The 19,913-nt window shown below is 38.1% G+C and overlaps 1 protein-coding gene and 1 long non-coding RNA gene across 10 annotated transcripts in view; one reads left to right on the forward strand and one right to left on the reverse strand.

The window, feature by feature from the left end:
- CDH13 (cadherin 13) overlaps nucleotides 1–19,913 on the forward strand; it is a 508,729-nt gene that overhangs the window by 468,783 nt on the left and 20,033 nt on the right. For both annotated transcript variants that reach the window (XM_005432359.3, XM_027803288.2), the window contains exons 11-12: nucleotides 5,762–5,904; nucleotides 18,977–19,210. In XM_005432359.3, coding sequence (XP_005432416.1) covers nucleotides 5,762–5,904; nucleotides 18,977–19,210 — 377 coding nt within the window. The remainder of the gene's footprint in view (nucleotides 1–5,761; nucleotides 5,905–18,976; nucleotides 19,211–19,913) is intronic.
- Nucleotides 12,437–19,913, reverse strand: part of LOC114015488 (uncharacterized) — a 39,835-nt gene continuing 32,358 nt past the window's right edge. For 2 of the 8 annotated variants that reach the window (XR_003559431.2, XR_008735074.1), the window contains exons 10-11: nucleotides 15,355–15,460; nucleotides 12,439–13,458 (exon numbers count right to left, since the gene is read on the reverse strand). This is a non-coding gene — a long non-coding RNA (uncharacterized LOC114015488). Of the gene's footprint in view, nucleotides 13,459–15,354; nucleotides 15,461–19,913 lie in introns of all 8 variants that reach the window. The other 6 variants (XR_008735072.1, XR_003559427.2, XR_003559429.2 and 3 more) reach the window with 5 other exon arrangements.

Raw genomic sequence — 19,913 nt, forward strand, 5'->3', positions numbered from 1 at the left:
GAATCTCTTTCCAGAGGCAGTCAGTCTTGGTTTTTCAGGTGGACTTGATATAATGAGATAAAATTCATATTGGCTTGATTTAAAGATTTACACAATGTCTGTGTTTAGAGATGTTTTTCATTCAGAGGCAAAAGAGTTCTCACACTGAGCTCCTAGGCACAGAGAATGCGAATTTACCTTCCCCACTGATCATTTTACTTGAATAGTTCATCAAGAGCTCACAGGAAAAAATCAGGGACTGTCATTATATGTTACAGTCCCAGCAGGAGCAAGGCAGATACGGTAACTTCAATATGTTACCTAATTGTAGGTGAACTGCTACGGTTTCAGAAACGTGGATAATGTGAGGGCTTTTCATTCAAAATACAAACGTGCAGCTATACTTCTTAGGTGAAATATTGGGTCTATCCAACTGATACTTTTGTCACTTATTTCACTGGCATCATGATCCATAAAAGCAGCAAATATGATTTGGAAATCTAATATATGGATAAGATGGTTTATATTTCTGATTCTGACTCCTGGCCGGGCAGATTGAAATGGTATGAAAATGGTTACTATCAATATTTTGACACTTTCAGTTTCATCCAAGACGAAGTAAGCATGCATGCAGATATACATGTATGTATCACAGAGAATATTAATTTTTACTCATCTGGATTTAACTCTATTTTAAATGTAATTTTTCAAAAAATAAGGAGATGAGCAACTCTACAGTTTGAAAATTCCAGTAAATATCTTCCTACATCTTTAGAAAGCTATTGAAATTATTCTTTTCTATTCTGTCTTAGTACTTTTGATGTCCCTCATTGCTATATGTTCTTGGTCCTTTTGCAGTGATTTCCAGATTTTATCCTTTTAACAGCTTTTCAAGGCAGAAATACATCCTCACCATTTTAAAGCTGAGCTGGGGGCATAGCATGAATTCAAAGGCTGCCCGAATTCCACTGTGACAGAGCCAGGACTCAAAGCCCAGTTCTCCCAGTCCTCATTCAGCCAGACCAGCCTTGCTCACTAGTCCTCCACCGAGTCAACTTGCTGCCTACAGTCTCTCGCCCCGTTACGCATTATCATAGCAAAGCCTGATTGCAGAATGGGATGGGTATTTCATGGGGCCGATGCCACTGTACCACTGCTTTTCTACGGTGTCTTTCTGGTCGTACAGTCTCTGTGCAACATGACTTGAGCAGTCTCCAGATGCGCGAGGCTGAACACCGCCACCCCAGCAAGCCTATCTAAATTGCTCACCTTAGCTCCTGTCAATGCCACACATCAAACCGGTGCAGATGTGTCACTCAGCACAGATTTGGCACGGCATCATTTTGTCTTCTTTCTCTTTCTGTTAAAGCATAAGGGCCAGGACCCCTTGACTCCACACGGGAAAAGTCTGGCAACTGCAAAGCCCTGGAAGTCCTTGCCAAGAGCAGCACGTGACTGTGCCTCGATGCCTGGCTGCTCTCCTATGACACCCTGGGCTACTGCACTGTTGGCTGTGAAATTCTTTTTATGGCTAGTGCAAGGCTGTGACTCTGATTAAATTTCTATGGCCATATTATCATCACTGTTCTGCATAACGATCTTCTGTGCTAATCAAGCTGCCAGCCACCGGCACCCTGCATGTCTACTAGCAACCCCAGGGGTTGTTCTCTGAATTATTTTCCTGTGTTATACAGGAAGGGGAAGATGCCACTTAAAATTTTTAAATTGTTTCCATTTATTTGCTAATTTATTTTAGCTCTGCACTAAATAGGTCAAGTGCAGATTTTGATTTGTGTTTTCTCGTTTTGCATCTATAGCTTCTTGCATCTGTTTGTAGGCCTATATTTAAGGTGAATACTTAAACTTTGCAGCAGACAATTTCAAGTCTTAGAGAATTGGGGTTTTTCTGCTTACTTTGTAATACTTGGCTTATAGATAGTGCAAGGACATGAACCTAGTGCAAGGAGGTCACAATCAAAATATGTTACACCCACCTGCCTGTTGTCGTATAGGCCCTTGGGAACTGTAAGCTGTTGGCATGATTTAAAATTAAAAAAAAATAACAAACCAATGAAATAAAGACACTGCACAAAGCAGCACTAAATTTCACTGCTGGAGTGTAGAATAAGGTCAAAATAAACAGTAATTGGCACACCAAAGAACATAGTTCTGTATCCATCCACACAGAAGCATCAATGTACTTACAATTTTCAAAGTGAGTAGGTACAGGCAGGCACATAAGTTCATGTTTAACCACTTAAAAAAATGACGTGATTTTCAAAACTGGTGTGCAGTCAGCTGATCCCACTACAGTCAAAAGTAGAATGTGAAACTTTGTATTCTGTACTTCTGGATTTTTATAGTGCTGTTCTTAATGAGTCTATTCTAAACCCTTTGCCAGCAGAGCCCTCAAAATCTTGAACAAAGAACAATCATCTTAACTGTACGGCAGAACACACTTACAATAAGTAAAAAATGTAGTGGGAAAGACAAAGTACTACTTTTACAATATCCTGCGCCAAATCACAGGTTATACAATTCAGTTTTTTATTTGCACAGCCAACAGTGCTTTGTAGAGCAATCAGGGAAGATAATACAATCCATTTTAAATTCTCATTACTTCAGAAGTGTTGAATCTCCTTAAATTGTTTCAGGGTTAATTGAGAATTTGCAGTTTTACAATAGACTAGGAATTGTTTAGGCTGCCCTTGTTTCATATTTTTGTGCATACCTTTGTTCCAAAGTTATAAAAACAACAATAAAAGAAGAAACAAAGAAGTGAAATGAAATAATGATCTTCATTGTTACTATTCTAGTAACTTGTTTTTATGGGAGATAAAGCTTAGGTATTGATTAATGTTTAAATGGTTATTAAGTGGAAGGACATGCTGGGTTGATGGAATGTCTCACGATGCACTAGCATTTGCCTTTGATTCTTTTCCACATATTCCTGAAGGGATAATGTCTGCTCCTGGGGAAGCCAGTGGTGAAATTTTGAGTGACTTTTGTGGAAGCATGAATAAGCCAGTTTTTTTAGTATTTGCCTCATTTTCTCATAAATTCCAAAAGGTTCTGGTTTCCAAATTTGTCCTTTAATTTATTTTAACATAATAATACCTCATAAAAATGTGGAATTTTTTCCTGGCTGTCTATATTGAAGTTTTGATCCTGACACTGGCTGCCTGGACACCAGTGTGTTCCCATATACCATGGAAAAGTCACCCTGGTTCAGTGGCCCTGAGGAGGTTGCACCTTTCAAACCTGAAGCAAAATCTTGGTGAGGAACGGCATTCGTGTGGAGTGTTGTCTGTCAGCACCCCTGAGATCAGCCGTGTTCATCTCTGTAGGATGGTATCACTTTCCCTGGAGGTACACCAAAGAAATTTCATGGCAACTGATGATTTTTTTTTGGTGAGAGGTATTTCTCTGATGAATTGAGAGGGCTTTCTGCTAAAGGCAATCCAACCTAGATGATTCTATGAGCACTTTATCAATCTTTGAAGTATAATGTCAATCTTTAGAATAGTTTATTTAAATGGGCCTGTGGGCCACATGGCAAATTCACAGGGATTCTGGAGCCCTGTGCTTCCTGAGGCACCAGCTAGTCCAGTTATAATGGGTACCTGGTCTGTGGGCTGGGAAAAGGTGCCTATGTTTCTGGCCTGTCTTTCTCAGACCTGAGTAGCTGTCTGTGCACTGCCTCGTTTATGCATGAGGAAAACAATTTGCCCAGAACTTTTCCCTTTTCAACAATTAAGTTTTCTTCCTGCTGAACAGTACAGTGTCCATGCCCAAAATTTATTATTCAAAGGCTATTATGAGCCAAATCCATTCTAATCTGGGGGGTGGGTGGGGGGTGGGGGGAAGCATCTTTGCTTAGTGACACCTTCCTATGGCATTATTTCAAATGTTCGAAGGGAAGTTCCTGGGATGAGGGATGGAAGGATCCATACTTCTGTTCATTCAATGGTCTTTTACAGTGCCATATTAATGACAGAATTTAAGCTTAAGCCATGCACTAAGTCATCTGCTTTTGTTTTCCTTTTACCCCTGGCCAACGATCAGACCTAGTGCTCAAACACAGTAAAATTTGCTGCATGTATAATGAACGGTGCTAATGGCTATCTCGGACACCTGACAGCTCAGCCCTGTGGCTCTGCCAAGCTTTTCTGAGATCCCAGGAAAAATCCAAAGTTCTCAAACTCTGCCTGATCAACATACCTGGACAGTGAAAACGCACAAGTTAGTTATATGGGACTGAGAGGTCTGAAACAAGGACTGGGGGTCAGAGGCAGCTGGATAGGACAGCCACACATTGCCCTCTCGTTGTTAGCTATGATAATGGACATCCCTTAACAGCCTGCTAGAGGGACTTAGCAACTAACCACAACTTATTTTTCCGCTTTCTAGACAGCACAGGAGACTAAAGCAAGCGTCTGAAATAAGCATTCAATAAGAACGTGTCTGTCTTTGTTGGCCTGCAATTTATTCTTTCTTCTTCTAGCAACTGACGTTTTACTTCATTTTGCTTACTTTTATTTTTACCTCACTAACAATCTTTTATTTTTGATTATTCCCTCAGGAAATAGTTGCACTGATAAATTATTTTTAGCAACATTATCACAAAGGACACCTTTTAGATGAATGCCACTATGAGGCACTGGCTGGGCACATAGTCGTTAAACAATTAACAGGTCTCACGTCAATTACTTGTAATTTGAAATGTCTATAGAAGATGGTACGGCCATTTATGATCTATAACAATTCACCTCAAAAAGAATGAACAGGTTATTATACTAAGTATTGATTATACAATTGGAGTTTTGTTTCAAAATATTACATTTCATTGGAGAGGGAATTGGTACCAGTTAATTCAGCTCTGTCTTGTTATATTACTTAATATATTTAACTGAGTATAGAATTAGTCCCTAATCATGAAAAGTCTTTTGGTTATTACTTCAGTCAAGTAGGGCAAGTTCTTAGTGCATAAACTCCACAATCTCTCTAACATTTCCAGTGTCAGAGTGTGCAGATTAATGCAAAGAAAGCCTGACAGTGAATTTTGTGTCGAGGCACCTTGACAGACAGCATTTTCAAATCCTTACTGAGACAACATGTATGTGGTTGAACTGTTCCAAGATTCTGAGCATCTATTTGAAAACACCAGAAGCAGGGAACTACAGATCACAGACTGCAAGACAAATGTGTGCAAACCGGGTCGCTTAAAACCAGCTCCTGTTAGACCTAATGAATCCACAGTCTAACTCTCTTTGCTACCATACCCCGCGGTTTATTGCATTTCCAGTCTTAGCCAAAATAATTAATTGTGATAAAAAAATGAAAAACACCTGAAATACAAACTAAAAATATAACTCCTAGTCCAGCCCGAATTTCGAGTTTGGAAAAAGAAGAGACTGTGAGAAGTCTACAACTACCGGTGTTGATGCAGAGGTCCCTTGAAAGTACGTAGGTGCTCTGGCTGTATAACACAGCAGTAGGAAACACGTATTACATAATGTTTTAAACACTGATTTCTGTACTAAGCTTTGTGACATATGTATCCAAAGAAATTGACTCAAACCTCTCTGTTTCTCCATCTGTCAGGTAAGCCTAACAATAATGAATTTCAAAGGGAAGGCATAGGGTTTAAAGTCTATTTTTTAAGTATTAAGAGATCCACCCCATGAAAGCCAGAGAGTGCAAAACCATATTCTTTTGCAATAATGTAATTGTTTTATGTCTAGATACTTAATTTGTTAATAATTTCTATATTTTTATCTAGGTATTCGGTTTTCAAGGATCCAGCAGGCTGGCTAGAAATCAACCCTACCAACGGTACCATCAGCACTACTGCAATCCTGGATCGGGAATCTCCTTACGTTCAGAATAATATATACACTGCTCTCTTTCTGGCAATAGACAGTGGTGAGTAACTATTATATTCATTAAGTATATGACTTTTTTTCCTGCTTGAATTGTATTGTTCAGAAGGGTGCACACACAAAGTTAAGCATATGCTTCAGCATTTTGCTAGGTGCCAGCTAAAGATATCGGAGATCTTTGTGACAAACGGAAAATAAAGGAATCAACTTAAACCTTCAAACTTAGAACAGCTCTGATTTAAGGTTACATCTCACACATTTAATCCTACATTGAGATCTCACTGCTAGATGCAAATTGTCTGTGAACATCCTTGGAAAGTAATAAATCAGCTTTATCAGAGTTAATTTTTTCATAATATTTGAGCAGTTAGTAAGCCTAAGGCACCTAAATACCAATAACAACTCATCCCCTGATATGCTGAGTTCTATTTGATTCAATACAATGACAGTGACAATAAAAACATAAGTAAAAACCCTTGTTAAAATGCAATATTTTTTACATATTGTGTGGATTAAAGTTCCTTCTGTCAAATATAATCAAAATTATACTATCTAGTGAAAATTCAGTGAGTGACTTCGGAGCAGAGAAAGAAAGACAAAATCCTGAACATTCCAAATCTCCAGAGCTAAAGGCACAAAATAAATAAAAGATTTGTCTGTAATATAACAGCTAATATGCTAATGCTTTTTCACAGCTGCAGCTGGTTTAGCCCTGGTGATGAATTGTAAAATGTTCTTTTTAGGAGAGTAATTCTACATTTTCGTAACCACATGACTCAGGGAACATTTGCAGGGCCTGACAGGAAAAAGAAAATATTGCCTTAAGTATAAAAGAAAAAAAAAATCTGCTGAGATGATGATTTACTTATATATTCAAACACATTTTTCTTAAGAAATTTCCATGGAAAAATGTAGTGCAACTTATTTCTGTCTTTTACTTGCTATTAGATAAAGATTTTTTTAAATGCATCCTAAAATCTGGTACCCTGGGAAATGTCATCTTCCAATGAAAGTAAAAATTCAAGATAATGTTATTGAGGGAATATCAAAAGGACAAACCTGCATGTTTTAAAGGTAGACAAGTACCCTCAAAGAGAATAGGTGGAACAAGAATCTGAATATTTGTAGCTGTGGCAACCAGTCTGAATGAAAGTGGATTTGGGGTTATGCCTTTAAGTTGCACTTAGGGTAGTAATGCACATTGCTCATCTATTCTAAGCCAAGATCCTCCCTGTTGGGTGACCCCTCTTAAAACCCAGAATTTTCCATTCTGGAAAAATGAGAGAAGGGAAAGGTGTCTGCGCACTGAACAGCAGAGCAAGAGAAGATATTTAACGTGGGCTAGAGAAAAGGAATCCTATTCACTTGAGGTACTGAGTCAGCATCTGATTCAAGCGGCTGTTCCTGTGATTATTTGTAATCCTGCAGTACTGTGAGCACAGAGGCTAATCTGCTCCATCATTTTTGACCTCTTAGAATGAAGTAATTAGAAACCACATGTGTGTATTTAGTACTGTCATGCTAAGGCGTTAATAATGATAATTTAGGAGTATTGCACTACTTCAGTGCATGTACCTGAGCCACATGTGAAAGTGTCAATAGACAGCAGAACTGAAGTAGCTAGTATTAACCTTGTGGTCTGTATCACACCTGATTAATTACCGAACAGACTGTAAAACACAGAGGCAGGTTGGTAACTGGAAAAATTTTCAGCTGGTCTGCATAAGTATGTAAGAGTGGAATCTGTGGGACTCGGGACTCGAGAGGAGCAGGAGCTCCGCTGGAGCCCCAGCCCTGGCCATAGGCAGGTGCCTGCCTCCGGTGGCGCGGGGCTGGGGGCTGCGGGGGAGCACCGCTGCACTGGGGGGGGGCAGGGGGAGACAGGCAAGTTCCAGCACCCACACTGGCCGACTGCGCTTGGACTGCTTCCAGGCATGGAGTGAGCGGCGCTGCGTGCACCGACATGCTGCTGCTCACAAGTGTCAGTCTAGACTCTGGCTACAGCAGCCCGCGATGGTTTATAACTGATTGCAGCAGGCAGGTCTGGGGGTCTGCCTTGTCCTCTGCAGTTACGACTGGCACTGATAATATCCCTGGAAGGTGTTCCCCAATTTATTTCCAGGCCACTGATAATGCCAACTAACAAAGCGGTAAAACCCACTTCATTTTTCCAGCCATCATAGCTAATGTCCATCTTGAAAAGGGATATTACATTTGACAACAAGCCAAAGTGTGGTAGAATAATAAGAAATGAATACCAAATTCTTTCAGGACTTTAAAAGAAGGTTATGTTAACTTAAAAAAGACAAAAATCAGATTGAACGTAACTGTATGGGTTCTCTTTAAAACAGCATTTTCTTTCTTCAGGTTAGTAAGTGTAGCCTATCCAATACTGGTGAATATGGTTAGGACTTCTATGTGAAAGGGCAGGAAAGGCAGGATAAAGAACTGCCAAATGAGGCAGGGTGATAAATTGAAAATTCAGAGGCATTTCCAATAAAGCAAGTAATTTGCTTGGGTCAACAGACTTGGGACAAAAAGGGAGGAGAGGAAAAAAACCCCATACTTAATCAGAGATATTTTTTTTCAAAAGCATTCAGTGTATGTTATTATTTCCTTTGGCCTATCATCTTATATCTAAATCAAATCTGGGATGAGTTGGCACATGCACTGAGGAAGCCTGAGCTGCCACAGACTTTCTTTTCCTTAACTGGGGAATATAGAAGAGCTCAGCTGACGACCACTGCACAGCAGTGTGAACTGGTACCCAGCACAGCTCCAAACGTAACAGAGCACCTCAGCCCCGGCCCAGCACCACGCTGGTGCTTGCAAAGCTTCCTAGACAAGCCAGCTCCATTAGACGTCTGCATGTCCCTGTGGCCGTATTGACAGCGCCTAATCCATCCTTCCCCAAGTTCTGTTTCTGACAGCACTAGCACTAGCACCATTAATTGCCAGTATAAGGGACGGCAAACATGATGCTTGCTGCGGAAGGCTGCCTGAGTTCTGCACTGGTTTTTAACAATATTTAGATTAAGGTGAGGCTCTAAAATCAAATAAAACCTTGGACCATAGACTTGCTAAAGAACCTTAGCCATACACTATAAACAGTGAACAAACATATTAGTTTCTATTAGTATTCATAGCATATAGAGCTTCTATAATTACAGAAAAGATACTGTTGTTCCATCATATTCCATGATCACTTCTTTTTAAAACAACCTTATATTTTTGTGCTGTCTTGGGTGAAGAGTGCGTACAGCTGAAAACAAAACTCACAGTGACACTTTTTCCATACCCTTTCACTGATGTCGATAGAGAATCTGTCTTTGGCTTCAGCAGGTGCTGGCTTCTTGTTATTATGCCTCAGCACAGGGGACCAGTGACAGGGCGTTTTTCTTATTTGTATAATGTTGACGATTTCTGTAGGAAGTAAACATGCTTGGTAGTTCTTTATATATATATCCATCACGACTTTTATCTTTTCTCATTAAATCACAAACCAGTTCTATACCAGTAGGACAGTAACCATGAATGGACCACAGAAAATGGAGTTATTCCACTGCAGGAAATTTTTTAGTTATTTATGATATTATTTTTAACTTTATGATATTATTTTTCAGCATTATCAGATTAACTGCAGAGAAAGGTAGTTAAGTATGAATTATGTTATTTCTGACCTAAACAGTTTTTGTACTTTCCCAGACATAACTGAAACAATGTGTAAGAGTAAATTTGATGGACACAGTATTAAATTTTATAGATAATAATGCTTGACCCTTTATTGGGGGGAAATTTCATTTTAAAAAGGACTTTTTGGCATGAATGCCCTATTTTTTTCTGTTCTTTTAATTTCAGTAAAAATCAAGGTAGTGGTTTTAGAATTCGAAAACTTTTTAATAATGACTTGTGTGGACATAGAGTCTCCGGTCTATTAAAGAAGAAATTAAACACTGGTAGGAAATATCATGAAGCAGAGCTAACACATTAAAGTGTCATGAACTGTGTTTAATCTGGGAATGAGCTCACAATGGGACAAAGCCAGTTTTATGCAGACTTGAAAAACACCATAGTTTTCATTCAATTAACAAGAGTGGCAATAATGGTGATCATTTTATTTCCTAAATTTAGGATTCTAATAGCTAAAACCAATGCAGTCTCACAAGCATACAGTGCAATTATTGGCAGTATATCTGTAAAACATACATTTGTTAAATACAGACAAGAAATCACTTGAGTTTGAGAAATCTGCTTGGGATAGACCTTCCAGATTTGCTGTGTGACCATGTTGTAGTGTCTTCCTACAGATTCTGTTTATACAGAGTGGAGTTCTGGGGATGATTAGCATGAAGCAGAATACCTGTATGTTTTTCTCATAAGGTCAGTCATGCTGAAAACGCTCCAGGAACAGTCTTTTTTCCTGTTTTCTCAGAGTTTGAGTCAGTATTTATAAAAAGTAAAGGGGAAGAAAAACATGAAAAAATTGGAGGTGAAGCTAAAAAATGTCTGGAAAATGTGTGAAATCTAAAAAAAAGCTAAAACTCGTTTCTCCCTTTCCTTTAAGAGGGATGAATAATAAAGTATGTCCAGATTTAACTTAGTTATGCAATAAGCACTCATGTTATTGTAGAGGGGCATGATACTCTAGTTAATATCCCCATCAAGTGACTTTATCTCTCTAGAAAAAAACCTTTGCTTACCTTTGTTTGTGTGATTCAGGGAAAAACCACCTATGCTGTTCAAGTACGTCAGCTGCTGGTGACAGGTGATGGCACACAACAGCCAGCCTTGCTGCTTTGGCTAAATGCATTTAGGAGCTTCACATTGCCCGCGCCACCCTGGTGCAGTCACCCACACAAAGCCAGCAGCGGTGGTCTCCCACCGAGACAGATGGTCTCACCTGGTATAAGCGGGCCACCTTCCTCCCCTGCTCTTCTCATCCCCAGGGAGCTACTGTGACAAAAACTGGGAGTATAAGTACTTCTACTACATTAAACATAGAGAAGGATAAATGTCATTACAAATGTGCCGTCTCTTCCAGATGTCAAAGACACTCAGAGATGGACTTAAGGGTTCAAATTTTTAACCGATGTGTCTTTAAATGCTTGAAACCACACTCAGCGCTGTTTCTTGTTACTGCGTGAGTGAAAACAACTTTTCTTCTCTGAAAGTGGTCTGCTCCCTACATGACATCACCATCTCCAGCGCCTGACATGCTAAGCATTGCAGGGCAGCACCCACCATCACAGGCAGGGTGGCCAACGGGAGGGCTGAGTTGCGGGAAATAAGCTTCAGGAGCGGTAACCTCTACTCAGTGGAGTACATGTGTGTGAGCAAGGCAGAGGCTGAGAGGTGTGGAGGGCTATACAAAGGTCTGATTCTAGATTGGTGTGATTTCAGTGTTTGCCTTGAGCTACACTGGCCATTTAAAAAACAAAACCAATGTGGGTGTTGCTTGTATGACTGTAGCCAGCGGCACATATATAAGTTGCCTAGCTGAGTGGCACTATTTTAATTTCCCTGTTATACATGCAAAGCAAAATGAGGAAGAAGTGAGTCAGGGACTAGTTTTCACTTTTTTCCTTGTTTCCAAGGACCAGTTGAACTACACCCAAGCAATTCTGAATCTCATTTAATGTGCAAGTCTCGATATTCTTAATCATTAAAAAGAAAAATTACCATTCTGCACTATGTGTAATGAACGGTAGCAGGCAACATCTAGAAAAAACTGGAGTAACAAAGAGATGTGTAAAAAAAATTGCAATTAGAACTTTTCCTTACGTGTATCTAACCTGTCTTCTTGCTTCGTGATGTACATAATTAAATTACCACAGATTGATTCCACCTAAAACATGCTATTTTTGAAGAAATCAGGCAATTAGTTGCCATGGCAACCCAATTAAGCCAGTTTTATACCCCTTATCTTAATTGCTGTATTAATTGGGAAGAGAAAATAAATTGGATACTCATCCTTTTCTTGCCATTTTAAATTTCAGTAAAATATGAATTGCACACAAAATATTGTTTTAATTTGTCATCACGGACTCATGATTAGAAAAAGAAATTAGAATGCTGAAAACAGTATTTAAGACGGATAGCATATGTCAGTAGCAATTTGATATGCTGAAAGAGCTGTGCTCTTTTGAAATGTAATTACTCAAAAATAGGATCTGCATATATTATTTCAGTGAATGAATGAAGGATTATAACTTTTAAAGACTATTTTACACATTTTTAAAAATATCTATATGCCAATACTTACCGAAAATGCACATGAAATTTCAACTCGTGGGAAATTTGAGACCTTTTTTATATAAAATGTCAGCATATGGCATTTATGACATCAGTTTTCAAATACGTCAGATTCTGAGCAGCACACCCAAATCTTGGTATCTTCCCAGTCTACTTGTTCTTTGTCCTTTGGTTGAACCATAGACAGAGTTCAGCTTGAAGAAAAAATGTAATGGAATATGCCTGTCTGAACAGAATTTATGCCAGCAGTGAGGGTACCTGCTACCAAATCACCTAGTATGCACACATTTTCTGATCAGAAAAAGAGCAGGGACACACACACACATATACCAAAAAAAAAAAAAAAAAAAAAAAAAGAGGGAGGATACATAAATTTGTGTTTAGATTTTCATAATAGTATCATTAGAGAGCATGCAACATTATTTCTTGCTGTCTATATTTGAACTAAAGTAATTTAAAGAGAGAACATGTTCTTTTAATTCTTTATTCTTCTCCTTGCTTGCTGTGTTCTCCTTCAGGGAAATACAAAGCTGAAAATACAAAGTTTGGTGAAAAATCCACATCCAAGGAGAGATCCTAGGCATTTTAGGTCCTACATTTTACAGTTAGTTACATGGGAATAAAATGAAGGAAATTCTGCAGGCATCACTGCCATTCCAAATTGACCTCAATATGACTATGATTCAGATATAGTTTATAGAAGCTTTAAGAGATAAGGCTTTATTCATGATGGTTCAGAGGAGAGGTAATTGTGCCAGAAATTAGCAAACCCACATTCTCAAAGGCTTTTTTTCCTGCTCAGATATGAAGAAAAATTGTTCTTACTGCAATTTCTTTCATTTTGTGTCTTAACTTTGTTAACCAGCAAAAAAGTAAAAGTGGGAAAAAAAGTTGGAATTGAGCTTTCTTGGCCACTGAAGTGATAGTGATTTAACAACTGCTGCTAAATGGTAAACCATAAATATTCTAGGAAAATTTGAAGAAATTAATTTCCACTCTGTCAGCTTGAGAGGGAATCTATATGGCACTTGATACCCTATTGCTTGCTCTAGAAATTAAATGGCCTTGTAATTTCTGCATCATAGCATATAAGGGCATAGATAACATGTATTAATTTGATGGTGCTGGAACCTTAATTTAATAAGAAAAATGAGTACAGAAGTCTTTTTACCACTGATAATGACCATGTGAAATGGGACGGTTCATGCTGCATTCTTCCTAAAAACTCTTCTGGCTTCCAGCAATACTGTGGCTTAGATCTGTGGCAGCTGGATACTCTAGAATGGTTTACTTTTCTTCTTTGGAAATTTGATAAGTTTTGCCAGAATCCAGGGTCTCTGATGTTCTAAAAAAAAAAAGTTAAAAATTACATTCTCACTAGATTTTGTTATGTAAATGCCTTTACATAAATATTCCTTTGCTGTAATGACCAAGATACAAACCATTAGAGTTCTAAATAGAGAAGATTTCCTATGTTTAGCTTTTGATACCATTAGGTGAACATTTTAAATATAACTGAAAACACAGTCTTACTGCCTCCCAGTCTTAACACTTTCTGATTTGTGCGACCAGCATTTTTCTTGTTAGTTGATTATCAATGCTTTGTTCCTTAGCCACGCCACTAAACAAATTATATTATTTACAAGTGAACTGACTTTCATCTGATTTATTTAAAGCCCATTTTCACCCAGTGTGTGGAAATGTACATTTTTGTGTTTGATAATCCTTGTTCTCCCTTGTACAGCTTGTTCTATGTTAGAACTATTTAGAACTATTTTGTTCTATTTAGTCAGGTTTGGTGTCAAACTGGAAAAGAAAAAAAATCAAACTAGACGAGGAAATATTTCTTGAAGAATTACATGAAATTTTATTTACCTGGATGAATATTCTTATTACATATAATTTGTTTAGCTTATAAGATCCTTCAACTCTTAAAATAAAACCAATTTAAATACCAAATTCTAGAAGAAAAAAATCACAAAATATTACAAAATATTACAAAATACACGTCAGTTATTCCAATAAGGGATTTAAAAATTTCAGAAAGCTCAAGGTAGGATGGACAAAAAATTCTTCAATTTTGGGTGGTCTGTTGACCAGAGAATATGATTTAATATTTTAAGCAGCAACATTCAAGCAATTGTTTTACATGGATATGTTCTTAAGAACCATTTTACTGCTTTAAGGAATATGCATCTTCATTTTCAAGGACAGTCTAAAGTCACCGCAGTCTCAAATGTCCAAATGTGTTCATTTTCTAAATTCTGACTACAGTTTTGAATGCTTGGAAAACATAATTGGGTTCGTTTAGGCTAATCTTGAGATTTGCTGCAATTCAGAAAGGAAAAGCTGGAAGATAAGGATTAAATCTTCCTGACTTTTTTTCTCTTTGAGATGCATTTAAACGTCTCTTCTACCTTGAAAATGTTTTACCAGTTGAGAACAATGTTTTCCATCACCTTCTGTAAGTAAACACTGGCAATTTAGTGTGGATGGATGGCTACTTTTAACTACACTCATGCTCAGCTGTACTCCTAGAAGAGAATAGATTGTCTAAACATAGCTGCTGTGATTCCTACAATGAAGTGCCTAAATTTTCTCCCACTCTTGCTGCTGTTGATAGAGCTCACTTAGTGAAGGAAAACCACTACTGAATGTGAAAATAACAGGGTGATATGGCCCAGACACCAGTGTGGCCAGTGCTGTGTTCCCCAAGGCTTCCTTACCATTAAGTGAAAAAATGTATGACCTCAAAATGCTCTGTGAAAGTTACACTTTGAGTTAAAACATATAAAACCAATGTTCATATTAATAATTTGAAGCTACATTGTTATTCGCATCTGCATTGACTATTTCATAGCCTCTGTAGATATGTGTGCACGCGATACTGTGAGACACCGAGGCATGGCTATGGACTTACCCAGCATGGATCCTTCTATCTGTCTTCTACGATGCTAACAGTAGGAAGGCAAGTTAGAAGTGAAAGTGTGTTTACATCATGTAAAGAAGTAAGGTGCTGTGTAGGCAACCCTCCATCACATCATGACTTTTTCTTTGGATACTTCTAAAATTGTTCTCAGCTTTCACTGTTGTTTTAGGGGTGGTTGGTTTCTTACTGTGCGAGACATACCAGATAAAATCTCTTCTGCTGTGTGGCAATTCCTAACTCTGTACTTTTGCTGTCATTTCAAAAAAAAAAATGAAAGCCGTTGGTATTTCAATGTGATCTGATTAGGAATACCTTAATTCAGCTTCAAAGCGGTCCAGATACTGTCTTTAATTTCATGGAGCACAGCTCAGCCGTATTAGACCTCTGTACACAATAGCATCACATTTCTGTAGAAAAACTAGAAAGTGGAACATGAAATGGTTCTTCCTGTCCATAAAAATGTTATGCTTAGATTAAATGCATCATCAGCCATTCAACCATATGATTGCTTGTTAGACATGCCATTTTATGAAAGTCTTGATACTTAAGAGAAATGTCATCTTAGTCCATGGCCATCATTGTGCATAATTGGTATCTTTTAAGAAACTAACTACCTGATTGGCAGTGTCATTTGGGTAGTTAAATGTCTAAATGTCATCATTGTTCCTACGGGAATTTTTTGGACCAAAACTCAATGCCAGTTTTCAAATTTCTTGGCTGTGTGCTCCTGCAGAGGGCTTAAAATTTAAGACTTTAATAATTCTAATATGATTCTACATGGCTTTTCTTTAAAATTCAAGTATACAGAAGTACACAAAGCTTCTGTTTCTATAATATTTCTTTTGAAACTATATTATTTTTTTTTTAACTAAAGGTAGCAACATGGTTTATGCTGATAGCACTAAAATCCAATTTAGCATCTACATACTGTGGTAACAGTCCCTTGCATTGCAGATTCTAGCTCCCAGACAACAGACCTCATCATATTCTATGCACTCTCTAACTCATAGAACAGAACTACTTTTCTTAGTCTGTTTTTCACTTGTTGCATCTTACAACAGCAGTAGCTATTGCCTAACTGAAGGCTGCTATTAGTAGTTTTGTATGCAGTCTAATGCCAGGATATGAAGACATTACCAGTCCTGATCCAGTTCAGATAAGTGTATTGCACATTCCCAGTTGTAGCATGTTCTAAGGTGAATCTGTATGTTTTTAGTGCTGCTGACCAAAGTTTCAGTCCCACAGACCTAATTTGAAAGATTTTATTTGCGTGTTGGTCTCAATGAAGGTAACTTATTAAAGTTCTCAGCCTTGCCCTAGCGTATTAAATCCGGATTAAATACGAAGATTTCACTTTCTTGCAGTATGAAATTAAGCATCCTTCAGTCTCTGTTTTAGTTTTTTACACACACGAGTAATGCTGTTTCATCCATGTTTGCCATAATATAATCACAGCTATGACACTTACCGGAGCTTAGCAGGACTTTGAAAATATCTCTGTCCCAAATGACTCTGAAGACAACTAAAGGTTTAAAGTGTTCACCTTCAGGAGGAATGGCCAATTCAGTTCAGTGACAAAAATGGGGCAAAGCTCTTTTGAAAAGCTGCTCCCAAGGGCTGTTGGACAGAACCCTTTGTGTCTCGGTTTATGCATTAATTGTGCTTTCAGCCACAAGGTTTTACAATACAAATCAGGAGAAGTTTTATTTCAGAATTAAAATATGCTATGGAAATCTTTCATTTCAAAACCAAAGCAGTCTGGAGATCATGGGATTTTTTTTTAATTATTTCAAAGGCATAATACTGTCAAATTTATGAAAGTCATATATTCCCAATGGATATGTTGTGACCATTTTTCATTGATTCATTTCTTGCTGTATTTTTTATGACATGCGTGTTAACAAGCTTCACTTTATGACCTTGACATTTGCTTATTTTTCTTTTGGAGGTCTTCATAAATCACCAAAAGATTTTGTTTAAATCATTATGAATAAACCAACCAGAGAATAAGTCATTGAAATGGACAGAAGCAATTTCCTTTCTCTCGATTTGTGTGTAATAGTTGACTGGCCCATAAGCCATATAAAGAGAGTGAAACATTTGCGCGGCAGAGAAAATGCAGCCATATCTGCGTCTGACAAAATAACAGTACGTTCATAATGCTGTTGGCTTCTTAATTTCAAAAGGCAGATTTTAATATTACTGACTTCAGAGAAAGATAAGAAGGGCAGTGCATAAGACATTATCAGTCCAGTGTGGAAATAATGCATTCAAAATTAAAGACAGCAGTTTAATTAAGTGCATGAAAGGCTGGCTTTTATGATCATATTTCAAATACTCAAATGTCTTTTCATCCATTCTGCCGTATGACTTTACTTAATAACATATCAAGAACAAAAAATGTATTGGAGTCTTTCTGCAAATTCAATTAGTCCAATAAAAAGTGAAAAATAATTTCTTTTTCATTAAAAAGAATTCAACCCTAACCCTTCTGATGACAAAGTGCAGGATGAGGAGGCGGGGGGGAAGCTAAAGAACTATGAAAATTCTGCCTTTGTTAAGCATTTCTATGTGCATGAAACAGATGAAGTGTCACCATTAGTAACATTTGTTATTGAAAGGACTAATTGCATTCTGCTACACTTAGTAGTTTATCAGATCTGGACCACAGGGTATTTACTTCTCCCTTAGGATGCACTCACAGTGCAGCAGTATTTCCATAGTTTATTGGGCTGCTATAGGCAGGGTAATTATGCTAAAGTGCACCTCTTTCAGTGCTAAACTTAAAACTACCATGACACACTGCACTAGTGCTTTACAGGTTAAGTGCAACCTCTTGAATCCTTTCTACTTGCTAAGTGTTTATAGCTAAGGGATGTGCAGAGATCATAGATCTTGTGTACCAAACCAGCAGAACGAATAACACAAACCAGAAGCGCAGCATTTCAAAGGAGAAATAATTATTAAGTACAGTATACAACGAAGGAAGTAATGTGCATTTAAAAATCTTGGATCACGTAAAATGGGATGGCAAAGGGATCCGTAATAAGATACTGAGCTCTAGACTGAAAGCAGTAGGTTACTGGCTCAACATGGGCCACATCTGTAGTGACTAAAAATTATTATCACTTGTCAGCTCCTCTCTGACCTCCCTGAAATGAGGTGCTAGTCTCAGTCTGGCTCCCAGTGGGCAGACGTTACAAACACTGGCAGTGCCACGGCTGGTTTGTCAGTCACAGCCTTGGCACAAAGGCTTGTAGCAGTACCATGGTGAATAAACAACATACACACCTCTGAAGCTGATTCTTTCAGGTCAGGGCTGAGGCAGGCTGACAAACAATTTGGGAAAGCTTGAAACACCACTGCTAACGCAGGCTGGCTCTGGGTAGATAAAAGATCTCATCTTCCAGAGTTGCATGTTGACAGGTTTCACTTCTGCTGACATAACTAAATGTGGCCCTAAGGGTTGCTGGGGAACGATCTGGTCCTGTTCTGTTTATGGGCACCCGCCATAAAAATTGATTCCCCTCTGCTCTCATTTTTCCTCTTACTTGTCTTGTTCTTGATTATTTTAATGCCGTGCTGTCTATCTAGGGGATGTTTCCTACTATGTTTCTCTCAGTATGTGTTTATGAACAGATTGTTTTCCAGATATCTATTCATGTCCTAATCTCATTTTAACTTCAAAATATTCCTCTCCCAGAGGTTTCCTTAGAATAATTATCCATACTGTAGAGAATCAGGCAGTCTGCATTCTGAAAATACAGCAACAAATTTACAATACCGACTCATCAGGTTTTTAAAGCCATAATTTTCATATAACAGAGGTAAGAACTATAAAAATTATTTCCTCTGCAAGCATGCAGGTACAAATAAGAGGAAGTGTTTATGGAATTATGATTTAATAAACATGCGTTTGTTTTTTTTCATATAGGTAACCCTCCTGCTACAGGTACAGGAACATTACACATCACCTTGCAGGATGTCAATGACAATGTCCCATCCCTTTATCCAACACTGGCAAAAGTTTGTGACGATGCGAAAGATCTCAAGGTAGTGGTACTAGGAGCGTCAGACAAAGACCTTCATCCCAACACAGATCCCTTCAAATTTGAACTGAGTAAGCAATCTGGCCCAGAAAAATTGTGGAGAATCACCAAGCTTAACAGTAAGTCAATTACATTTATTTTTTTCCTTATGCGTTTGGTCCTCCCACCTCTACATCCCAGTATACTCGCCCTGAGGCTACCCATTATGTGAATTCAGGAGCAGCTGTGCATGAGTCTTGCAGGATGGACCCATTGCTGCAGCTTTTACACCATGCTGTTTTGGCTCGGACCAGCTGCCTGGTGGGACATACCACCTGCCTGCTTTTTCTCTGAAATCTGAACTTTTTCTCCTCTTCTCATTACATTGACCAAACTTTTCTCTTTCAGCTTTGTATGAAAGACAACTAATGGCATAGTTTTGCAAAGATTGCCACATTTCATGGCATGGAATTTGTTTGCATGAGATGCACAAGGCTTTGCTTTAGGACAGCATGAAACTTTTTCATGGGCTTTAGCAATGTACCTGAAAATTTTCCTGATTTTAAGTACAGAGTCTTCACAAATAAAATGCCCAAATGCACTGGGACCATATGTTATTGCTAAAAGGGTCAAAGCACATGCTATGCAGTTGCAAGAAGGTTTGTATGGCAAATTGTGGGCACAAAGTACTACATTTGTTTTTAATGTAGATTATTTCTATTTGTTTTCTAGCATGTATCATTTATCTCTGTCACTATCAAATCTCTAGCAGTTAATTTTATATTCTTCTTAGAAAAAACTAAAGACTGGCGTGATGCCTGTACTTGCAAGTGGAGGTGTTAT

This window comes from Falco cherrug, chromosome 14 (assembly GCF_023634085.1).
Source record: "Falco cherrug isolate bFalChe1 chromosome 14, bFalChe1.pri, whole genome shotgun sequence".
NCBI lineage: Eukaryota > Metazoa > Chordata > Aves > Falconiformes > Falconidae > Falco > Falco cherrug.